This window comes from Protopterus annectens, chromosome 10.part0 (genome assembly GCF_019279795.1).
Source record: "Protopterus annectens isolate FY-2018-M chromosome 10.part0, PAN1.0, whole genome shotgun sequence".
Classification (NCBI taxonomy): Eukaryota; Metazoa; Chordata; order Ceratodontiformes; family Protopteridae; genus Protopterus; species Protopterus annectens.
The window spans coordinates 60,989,488-61,001,809 of NC_056744.1; the positions used below are offsets into that span (position 1 = coordinate 60,989,488).

The following is a 12,322-nucleotide window of genomic DNA, read 5'->3' on the forward strand; positions in this document are numbered from 1 at the left end:
CCTCTAATTCTGCTTACCTCTCACCTCATGAAACTTGAGTGCATATATGCCTGCAGTCCAAATTATACTTCTGTACTCCAAAATACCTATGTTTTAATTTCTTTCAATGCTTTGTTACATAATCTTATCTTATATTATTTTGCCTTCTATATTACAGTGTTTTAATAGCTTTTGAAAATTATATTCTACTTGTTAACTTTGTTGATACTAGCTTTGTAATAATTGTATATGGAGCTTTTCTCGCTGGGCCTCCATTGAAAACGGGCTCATTTTCGGCCCAATTGACTTTCCCGGTTAACAAACTGAAAATAAAATAAATATCTGGCGTGCTGACACCTGGCTACAGTTTAAACTACTTAATACAGATATCTTACTAGTAAATGTTACTAGCCTTGCAGGATTTCCTATTTTGGGGGGGGGGGGGGGTTAAACTATTTTCTCACACACATGAACCCTCCCCCATCTTTTGCACTGTACTGTGGAGTTTTGAATATTTGTTACATTTTAAACATTTACTTGTCTCATTTAAAAAATTGCTACAAATGCATTTCCTAATAAATGGCTGGAAAATTTTAAATACATATACAACTTGCTCTTGGTTCATAAATTATACAACAGTGCTGTAAGGCTGACAGAACACAAACACTTTCAGAGAAATTGAACTAAACGCAGTTGTGGATTCACAACGGTTATTCACATTAGCCAGCATTACTGTCATTTTGCTATTAAAAAAAATGTTCCGATGCTAAAAAATGTACTTGGTACTTAATCACTCAAAAGGTAGGCTTGAACCCATCTATTCAGCACTTATTTGGCAAAGTGTCCAAACCAAACAAAAGGATACACTTCTAACTACAAATAAGGAATCTGACATTACAACAGGAGCTTTGCACAGAAAAAATATTTCTTTAAGCCAGTATTACATAAAAGCATATTAAATTGTATAGTTTAAGTAGATTCAGGTCTGGGCTATAGCAGCAAACGTCAGACAAAAAAGTAGTAGTAGTACAAACAGCATTCCAGGCCATACATAATGATCAGTCGATCCTGCAATTTAACCACTGTCATTCTGTCTTCCCAGCAGCTCAACCAGCTTGACTTTAATAAAGCCCTAGTTTAACAGGAAAGATGCCTGCCAAGATTCTTTAAACGCATGCAAGATTAATAGCCGTCGTCTGACAGAGGCAATCCAACCACAACTTGAAACTGAAGCCAACAGCACTGGCAGAAGTCCAAAAGTGATGCTTAAATGTGAAAAAGCGTGTAGTACGCAATTCCAGATATTCCAAATGAATAGGTACAGAAATTCATTAAGAGTAAAGCAATGACAGAAACTTTTAGTCAACCAAGTCAATAAAGCAGCCAGTGATATACAATGCAAGTGTGTCCCCACACACACACACACACACACACACACACACACACACACACACACACACACACACAAGAAATGGCACCAGCAGCAAATTTTCTCAGCAAACCTTCTAGTTAAAATTCCAGATCACACAGCCCCTTATGGATAAGGGATTATTCCTAAATGATCCACTTCTATTCTGCCTACAAGTCAAATGAAAGCAACCATAAAATATGAACCCCTTTTGTTTTACATGGGTACCGAACAAATTAAAACAAAAAAAAAACAACCAACTTTAGGTGGTAACTTGTTCTTTGGCGGGAGCCAAAACTCAACATTACAGAAACACAGTGGCAAATGTTTTAGCCATGTTGCTTGCACTACAGGAGCAACACACATTTACTATTTACCCAATGGACAAGATGTTTTGTGTGGTGGGGGGGAGGGGGCATGCACATGGCACTTTCCTCAGTTTCTTGCCATTCCTACTACCTACCAGTCATCCACAGTTCTGCACTGCTGCTGGGTTTCATCCATATCACAGCTGCATACTTTATACAGATTAACAGGGCGAAATTCTGCACGTTTAGTCAAGAGCAGCACAACTTTATTCAGCCCTTCAAAAAAGATAAAACTATGTCTCCTAGACATTTTGTAGGCTACCTCTAGACTGTATACAAGAAACGAAAGTTATGCACTTAACATAGCAACACATAAGAAACAGCATCTCCACCTTCGATAAAACTCAAGTCAGAAATTAGCTGAAGGTGGACAGATGTTACTAATGATTACCTCCTCTATAATTATGGCAACTGCATACCTTTCTTCATTGGAAAGACTAGGTCAATCCCTTGCATATGAGGATAGAGTCCCAAACTAGTCCTACTGGTTGGTTTCCTTCACAAAGACATAACTTCATAACAGGAAAGCCTAAATATGGAATGCCAATCCAGCAGGCTGAAAGAAGACCAAGTACCTGCTGCAAAAAGATCAAGGAATGTATTTTTGGAAGAGGCCACTATAGGAACAATACCTCTAATAAAAGGTGCCTTAGATTTGCTGGAAGAAATCTATCCTAGAGATCATAAGTTAATATAATTGAGAAAGCAATACAGCAAGTGTGTGCTCAAAATTTCAATCCAAAACTGTTAATTGTATTGCACTACAGGATTGTAGTCCTTCCCTGCTGGCCTCACTGCATTTGCCCACTTGCTCCCCAAATTGCTGTGCATTCCCAGCGTTCACAACACTGCTAAAGCTCCTTTTACTGCGCAAAAATCCAAATCTGTGAAACACCATTATATGTATATCTTACCACATAAAGGTTATTTTAAAAGGCCGTTTTTTATGATAATCCTTAACTTCCTAAATACAAAAGCAGCAGGGATTTTTTTTTTTTTTTTTTTTTTTTACTCTTTCTTCCTCCTCCATTATTACAGTAGCTTGCACATGGTACTGGATTATATAGTTTTTTTACACTGTAATTTGACTGGTCCAGACTGCTTTTGAATTTTATACCTTCCCTACAGACTCCCTTCCCAACTTAAACACATTTTCAGTTTTTCCATCATTCTATTTAACCATAGCCCTCTTAATATATAAATTTTGTTTAGGCTCCCAGCTGTCCATACCAAGGCAGTCTCACCAATTTCTACAATAACAAGTTTTGTAGCTTAAAAGGACAAACAAATTTACTGCCAAGCCAATAGTTCAGAGCAATTGATTGTTTTTACTTGCACATACCTGGAATTTGGCTCTTCCTGCTCCATTTGCCCTTTGCTGTGCTCGGGGTCATTCCGCTCTCCCCTACATCCCCATTCCCATCCACCTCCAGGCTCCTGACCTTTATACCCAACTAGCCACCCCCCCCCAAGCCTCTCTCACACCATCATTTCTATATAGCCACTCCTCTTCTCACTCTTCAATCCACATCACCATCTACCTTCACTCCACATCACCTCACTCAATACCCAAACTGTATAATCTCTTCAGGCTAATATCCCTTACCTGACCCCCCCCCCCAGTCTAACCACAACCACTTACTTAAAGAATACCCACATCCAAATCCCTGCTCACTTCTGTAAAAAGATACCTACTAAAAGTTAATACATCAACACTTTGTCCAAGCAAAATGTGGCCCTTACCCTTTACATTAATAAGGCTTGCCATCACCTCACACTTTACCTCCTATCACTACTCTAGCAACTCAAAATTTCAGACTAAATCCCCTACCAATTCACAAGACAAACCAGCCTTTTCAGTAATATCTCCTATCTACATCTCAAATCTTGACCTTGCCACGTTCAAAGTAACCCCACACCAACTAAATCACATTTCCTCAAAATATAATGCATCTATAATCAAATGCCTAAAAACTATAATCCAAATAGCATCCCGAATCATATTTGGTGGAGACGTGCACCCAAAGTCTGGCCCTACAAACTCCCCTCCCCCCAAAACATTCTAACCTCCCCCAGGAGATCAAGAGATCTCCTTATACTCAACATAAACATAAGGAGCATACTGAATAAAATCCCAGAGCTACATGGTACCCTGGCCATCTACTCCCTTGACAGAGACCTGGCTAAAACCACTCAACAATAACAATGACTTTGTTCCACCTGGTTACAATGTTCTTAGACAAGACAGAATATCCAAAAGAGGCAAAGGCATTGCTCTCCTCTTCAAAAACAACCTGACCATTGAATTGTTAGTCAAACAGTCCAAGTTCAATAATGTAGAACTATGTTCACTAAGCTGAAACTAAACAAAAAAAAAAAAAAAAAAAAAAAAACAGTTGCATACAATTGGTACCCATTTACTCCCCGGCAATAACATTAACACAGTAGAATCAATTCTAAACTGTTTCTAGGGGACATTTTTGAGGATGCCCAATCATACTAGGTGATGTTAATATTGACTGGTCCTCCTGTAACTTCCCCACTAACCACAAATCAAAACCACAACATGGGTAGATAAAGCATAAAAAAAAAAAAGGAGTCCATCTTAGACTGGATCCTTACTAACAGACCATCTCAATCCCACCCCTCAGGCTCCCTCCCAAACACCTTCCCACCTTTATAAATTATTCACGAAGTGAATAGATTAAAATCCTCCACAAAAAGAATTTCAAAACCCAGGACTTCACTTCTGCACTTAAAATCAATGCAACTGGAGTCCACTCTCATCTCTCCCTCTGGAAAGGGCCATAGACTACTTCAATAACACTTTCCTAAACATACCAAATCATCATGCCCCTATCAGAGCAAAATCCAACTATGCCCCCTGGCTGACCAGAGATACCAGTCTACTACTAAAACAAAGAGATAAAGCATGGGACTTGTGGTGTCAAAATAAAACTCAAACTAATAGATGGGCATACCAGGAACTAAGGAACAAAGCCAAAAAAACAAATTAGGACAGACAAAATGAACCACTATATAGGCATTCAAACCAAACAAAAAACCCACAAAAATTCTGGGCTGCCATTAATAAAATCCTACAACCAAGAAATACCAGTACTCAACCACCCCAAACATTGACACCACCACCAATAATATTGCCACCCAGTTCAACAAACTGTTCACCAAATCCATCCTAGCTTTCACAAATAATTCTTCCACTTCACATCCAAACCTATCTTTCATACCGGCAGACTGAAACATCTCCTTACAGCCTGTCCCAACTAGCACAATATATAAATACCTAAATAGGCTTAAACCCGCAACCCTGATCGCCAACAAATTACCTGCAGAATATCTAAAGATTCTGCAGCCAAAGCCATCTCTTACCCAGTCTCCATGCTCATTAACTGCTCTTTAAAATCAGAACAATGCATTCCTTCTCTGCGGAAAATTTCACGTATACCACTTCACAAAGGCAGTAACTCAGTGGAACTATCTAATTACCATCCAACTGCCATTCAATCCCCCTTATCTAAAATCCTCAAAAAATTTATACATTCCCAAATAATGCACTCTCCTCGCTAATAAACTAACCAACACCCAGCACGGATTCCACCCCAATCACAGTACTACCACAGCCCTTATCAGCTTTACCAACACAGTAAACAAACATTGAAACAATGGTAACCTAGTATCCACTGTTTTCCTAGATTTCTCAAAGGCCTTTGATACGGTCTCCCACCTCAAACTTCTTTCTGCTCTCTCTGATCTTAATCTCAGCCACTCCACACTAACATGGTTTCAAGACTACCTAACCCACCACCAAGCAGTAAAATGGCAAAACTCATCTGCCCTTTTACCTGTCACCCTAGGGGTTCCCCGAAGGATCCATTCTTAGACCTCTTTTGAACACATTCACCAACCACCTCCCCTGGCATGCCACTCTAGTCCAGTAAGCTGATGACTCCAATCTAATCTGCTCTGCCCCATCACTCCTTCAATTCCAGGAATTGATACAAGAGTCCTTTACTGTGGTTCAAACCTGGTTGGCCAACTCTCAACCAATACTTAATCCCAATAACACACAGATAATGATATTCTATCAGACTCAAACCTTAGACCCCATACCACAATTCACAATATTCGCAGCTAATAACATCTCCATCACACCTGTCCAACACACCAAATTTCTAGGGGTTATCATAGATCACATGAAATTCGATATGCAGACTGCACAGACAAGTCCATAAAAAAATCAGAACCCCATATAGTTGCAAAAAGTACCTCACCAATGACAGTAAAAGCCACGATCACAAGAGCCCGCCTACTATCTACACTCCTCTATGCCTCCCCCATACTCCAACCTAAACAAAGCAGACTTAAAAACTAACACCTGCTACAATAAAATACCTAGACTTGCTACTGACTAACCCTTCAGGACACATCACTGCATAGCAATCAAGCAACTATCCTGGCTAGAATTACATAACCTGCTCACATATCAACTTACCACAGCACACCAAATTCTACATTATCCCGATGGAGTTCCTGCTCGTCTACTTAATATCTATTCTAACAAACGACTATTAAGAGCCATCAATAAAGCACTAGCTGACAGACAAAAGCAACAATATCTCTTGGGACTCCTCATTTTCCATTTCCGTTGCAAAACATGAAATACCATCCCCATAGATATTAGGACCACTGAAAACAAAAATAATTTCAAAAAACTCCTCCAGTCCCATTTACATAGTTCTTGGTTTATGTAATTGTTCTGACCCTGGGAAGATTCACTTAGATCACATCATACTTTAATCTTCTATGAAAGCTTGCAACAACTCCTTTCTATACTCTTAATCAATGTGCATTTACTGTACTAGCCACTGATGAAGGTCACCAAATGACTGAACAAAATGTCCTTTCAACTGCACTGTTTATTGTAACACACTGTGCTCCTTATAGTATATTTACTTTTTGCTCCTTTCTTGGCCTTGAAACTGTACTTTAACTTTTTGACTCTGTACTGTACTTTGATATATGTATTATGTTTACTGTATTTGCTGTACTAATCTTTGTGGAGCTTTTCTCCCAGGGCCTCTGCTGAAAACGGGATCCATGCCCAGTTGGACTATCCCGGTAAACAAATGTACAATAAATAAAAACAAACAAAATAATCTGCCTTTTACATACACCATAATACCTCAGTTGAAGGTGCACATCTAAGTAGTACAGCAGGTCTTCTACACAATTTGTTTCCTGGAATCCTAAATGGGAGTGTCTACAATGCAGGTCCAAGCTCCTCCTTGCTTACACTGGGGCAATAAGAAATATTCAAGAAATTAAATTTCTAGTCCAACAAACCTGCAAGGCCAGGAGAGTCAAATTCTAACATACACAAGTCCTAAAGAGGTACTTAAACAGTAGAGACATCAAAAAGGACCTTTTCAGAAATGACTGGCACACAAGGCCAAAGAATTTTACTCAAAGCCCTCATGAAGACTGGGAATGGCAGTCAAAATGACTTTTTTTTAAATAAGGACTTTCCAAAGTGAGCAATGTTACTGGCAGCACCTTTTCTTACAGTTAACTTTAATCCTCTAGCAGTGACCTAAACCAAAAAGGTTACCAATTTACGTTGTACCCTTTTCTTTGCCTTAGTCTTCTGAGAGGATAAAATCTTGCATCACCCATCTATAAAAATAACTACCATCAACTAAATAGCTGGATCCATCCTTCCCAATGGATATGTCAAAATTCTTGCTGGCTTCAAGAACATGAGATTCTCCAGAAGGTGAGGTAGCCTTAGGGGAGGACCCACACTTCAACCAATGGAGAGCTAGGAGAAGCACCTTTGGTTTGATTGAACAGAGTCAGAAAAGATGGCCACAAACAAAGATCAGGTTAGTCCATTTGTGAAGAAAATCATCATTCAAGGGTGTGTCTGATGAGGAAAATGGTGCTGTTCTGGAGGCAAACGCATCCAGGCAAGGATCCCAGAAATGCTGGAACAAACAAAAAGACAAACCTATTGTTCAGTAGAAGGCATCTTCAGAGTGAATTTCACTGGAAGGTGTTTTGCATATTTAACATTAATCAGGTTTGCTTCTACCACTCTGTGGAACATGAGCCATAATATGAAGTCATATATTAAGAATGAGATTATATATTAAATCTGAGTTCCTTAAAAATGTCCAAATTTGACTGCCTTTTTCCACACCTACAGTCTGTCTGTTGTACAGCACACTTTCTCATTTCAGCTAACCACTGCTAACACACACTAGCCATGAATTAAAATTGCCCAAAATATACACCACATTACTTTTTGTGGAAATACACGAGTTAAAGGAGAATCTACAGTAAAGTTATACTGCATAACTGTAAGAGTATTCCACAAGCATTTCAAAAAGCTGTCAAAAGTGTTACCAAAAATATCTAGAAGATAGTCTTCACCCAAACATCTGCCTCAACCTAGAGGTAGCATATACAGTCCTCATCCTATGTACAAAAGCTGTACTTAAACCACACAACCAGGACTGAGAACGGACATGCAGTAATCCGCAATAGCCGCATGCTACCTACACTCCAGACAACACCTTTTTAGTGGGATATAATGTTCAAGCCAATGTTAAAAGTAAAATTTCACAGGGGAAGGTGCACAGAGAGAGAGAGCCCTCTGCATGCTGCTCTGTAAGAAAACAGTTCTCAGAAAGCTGGTATATTAACATTGTTTTGAAGTAGTATTTTAAAGAAATTAGCAAAACTATTTTACAAATGCAAATCCAACATTACCAATATTCCCTCAGAAAAAAAAAAAAAAAGAAATATTAAAACATCCAGGGATAAAATTTTCTTCCTTAAAATGACTTTTCTGCTACATTTCTTTACAAAAAAATCTTTTTAAAGCAATCTAATTATTAACCGTCTTGTGGGTGTGGGTACTACTGAGCTCTTCATAACTAAAGCCATACAATTTACCTCAAAAACTATACAAAAAGTTTGCCCATGCCGTCAGCAACTTAAGCAGTCAAGCATATATGGTCCACTTTCAAAAGCACGTCGGTGTCATTACAGTATTATGCAACTGACTGAAAACATACAAAATTTTCTATCATTCCATTTAACATTCTAATCCCAGTTTTCAAAAATTCATCTCATTACAATGAGTAATACTTCCGCCATCCCTTCACCTTTACAGAAATGAAAGTCATCACTGGTCAATGGTATTTCCATACAGGTCACACTGCAGACATTTGTTCCTCCACTTTAAAATTTAGTTAACTCATCTAACTGCCAAGACTTCTGCTCCATGGTGTGGTGGCTCAGATCCAACTGCACTCTCCCCTAGTCCTAGTGTCAAGGCACATGCATACAACTAATCTAGGAGACTTGCAATGTTTTTGTCTCAATAACGGTTCTTAGCCTTTTTTTTTTTTTTTTTTTTTTTAACAGAACCTGCACACATTTTTTAATGGCCCCTGTTGTAGAAGCATTCTGCTTACTTTACAAGCAGATGCACTTCTCAAAAGATTAGGTTTACTTGTACAAAAACACTGGGAAATGCGAGAGAGACAAAACATGAATTTACACTGGTGGAAAGACAGAGGCCTGAAATTTACTTCCACACAACTTTTAAAAATTGTACTAAATGAAGCAATTCTGACTAGCAAAAGGACATGAATTTGCACCACACCTTAAAAGGGAAAAACCTAAAAACATCCTGTTGGGTACTATGCCTACAATCAGATTCTAAGTTTGTCTATTCAGCTTCTGGAATGTGCTGTACTACATCTGCTCCCATTTTAAGAACAAAAAGCAGTTGGTGCAAAAATCCACCTTCATCTGAATGATAGCATGCATTTTCCACTGCACACTTGAAGGTGGGGGGTGCTTAACAGCCATAGTTGCACACTTATGTGCTTCTCCTTAGGCAGTCAGTATATCAAGATACATGGAATGCTGGGAATGTTGCTTACTTTTGGCCTGCCAAGGTCAAAACACTAGAGTTGGGACATGGCAGGTTCCACTTGGCTATGAAAATCTCCCTCAAGACACATCACAAACAATAGATTCCAGATGCCGACAATATTACAACCATATGTCTACAAGAAAAGCTCAACAATGCTTGCAACAAAGGCATCTGTACCAGACTATTTACAACACAGAAGTCAACACAGCAGTAAAATCAGATTAGACATTAAAAATGTAGCATTTTTGAACAGATTTTTAATAAGTTTTTTATACTACTAAATACGAAGTGATAATCTTACAAACAAAAATCTTTCTGATCTAAAGAAGGCACACTGCAGTAGTAATATCCAAGAGTAAAATACCAAAAGCTGTTAAAACTACCGATATGCAGAACTAAAGCTTTAATTTAAAATATGTATCTTCACACGTCAAAGATGCAAATATGCCAATTCTACATTATAAAACAAAGGTGAGGAAGTTGTTATTCTAATCTATAAAAAATGTCATTATGGAGCTAATGGGACCACTGACTGAGAATCTAAAAATGCATTCTAAGCCAGGGTCTAAAATAATAGCTGGCACAAAGATAAGGTGGCATAAGAAGCATATACAAACATTTTGCAAAATGTACAGTCTGCTAGCAAGAAGCTGCAAATGGGTCAGAACAGTGACCATTATCTATGGTTCAGTAGCAAATGAACACACACACACACACACACACACAAAAAAAAAGATAGAAGAAAATGGAAATAAAATTTGAAAAATGAACTTCTGCAATGACCAAGAAAACAAATACAAGATTAACTGCGTAACACGGCATGTTCAGAACCTCTGAGTTCCATTCCTTGGGTCAGACCCACCTCTTCTCCAGGAAGAGATGCAGCCCTTTTATGTTCCCAAAACAAGGACACTAAAGGATCAAGAAACAACCTACTTGTCAGCAGAGGGTCTATGCCAAGGGATTGGAAACATACAATGGAATTAACTAGTGTGACCACTTAACAGACTTACAAAAGGGAAGGGGCAGTGGTCAAAGCATGAGTCTCTAAAATGAATCATTATTGCAAGCATCTCTCAAAGCAAGATTAACATTTGTGTGAAACTACAGGGCATCACTGACTATCTTAACTAGATTTCCATGTTTCCTGTGTGAAGGAAGTTTAGGAGAGCTCTCTCTTCACAGAGAAGACCTACACAAAGTCCTAGAACAGTAAGCTGATTTAAGGTTTAATACCAGATAAACTGTATGAAAGACTGAACACAACATAGCCACACAACCGCATCCAGCAAATTACAACAGTGCAAGGTATGTGGCTACAACCTTTGTGGAATGTGTTAAGGCCCTTGGAAGAACATTTCCATATTTATGGGAGCAATAAAGGCAACTGGGTCAACCACTTTCTGGTTAATGACCTTTCACCCCCCCCCTTTGGCAAAGGACACAGATCATACTTTCATGCGACAGCCTATCAAGTGCCTTTACAGCATCCACAGTATGCATTCCACAGCAATTCATGCAATCCTTATAGGTTCATAGGCTTACAGACCAAGGGACCACTGAGGAGCCCAGCCAAAATTCCTAGTCCCCCCCCCCCCCCCCACACACACACACAGTCTGAACAAGGTCTCACACTAGGAAAATGAGGGCTGAGGGAAACCCTGCACCACAGGAACTACACCACACAACCTTAACCCTATGCACCAACTGCCAGACCACTGAAAGAAAACCAGAAAATTAAAGTACGGTTTTAGATTTGAAGTTGACATAACTTTGGCAATTAATACAACACAAAGACTAACTCATTATCCAAATAATGAGAAAGAAGGAACAGAAAAACATAGTACCCAGCACCCTTCTAGCAGAAGTTACCTTAGAAGGAAGTTCAAAGTTTGACAAAACTCAGCAAGAGAAGAAACAGACACCCTTCAGCAGGATCCCAAAATAGAAACTTTAGCTAGAAATGGACCTCTCGGAAAGGTTTTGCTAAGCTGCACTGTATAAAAAACCTGCCCTTAACTCAATCACAGAAATTCAAGAGAAGGGGAAACGTGCACAGACTGACATAGCCAAATCACAGACTAAACAGCAGGAAATGATTTAAAGACTAGGGCTGATGTAGAGGGGTGCCCCATTCTACAAGTCAGCTGTTCCCAAAAACACAAATCCCTGGCTGCTACTGGAATTAAATAAACTAGGTAACTAAGTCTAGGCAGATTCAAATGCTAATAAAAATAAGAAACCTGCAGGCCACAGACATTGCAACAGGTACAGCCAGTGAATGTGCAGTAAAATGCAAAACAGTACAAAAACGGTGGATCAGCACTTTAGATATTAAATATAAAAGTTCTTCAGATCTGAAGTAGTTTATACTTGAAAGTGTACACTCTCACATGTTTCTGCATGCTCACTGGCTGTTGTACCTGTGAGAGTCTCTGTGGCCTGCAGGTTTCTTTTTTTTTTTTTTTTTTTTGGCTTTCAACAGATTCAAATACTACCACTGTGTGATGACAGCAGACATGCTCCCCCCACTGGCATCACAATATGCAGAGAATCAAATTCTTGATCAAAATTGGAAACCTAATTGTCTGGTCTGGT

The 12,322-nt window shown here is 38.9% G+C and overlaps 1 protein-coding gene across 1 annotated transcript in view; it reads right to left on the reverse strand.

Annotated features, from left to right (window-relative positions):
- MYH10 (myosin heavy chain 10) overlaps positions 1-12,322 on the reverse strand; it is a 2,709,460-nt gene that overhangs the window by 2,649,905 nt on the left and 47,233 nt on the right. The window contains exons 3-4 of the mRNA XM_044086713.1: positions 4,050-4,117; positions 1,851-2,024 (exon numbers count right to left, since the gene is read on the reverse strand). Coding sequence (XP_043942648.1) covers positions 1,851-2,024; positions 4,050-4,117 — 242 coding nt within the window. The remainder of the gene's footprint in view (positions 1-1,850; positions 2,025-4,049; positions 4,118-12,322) is intronic.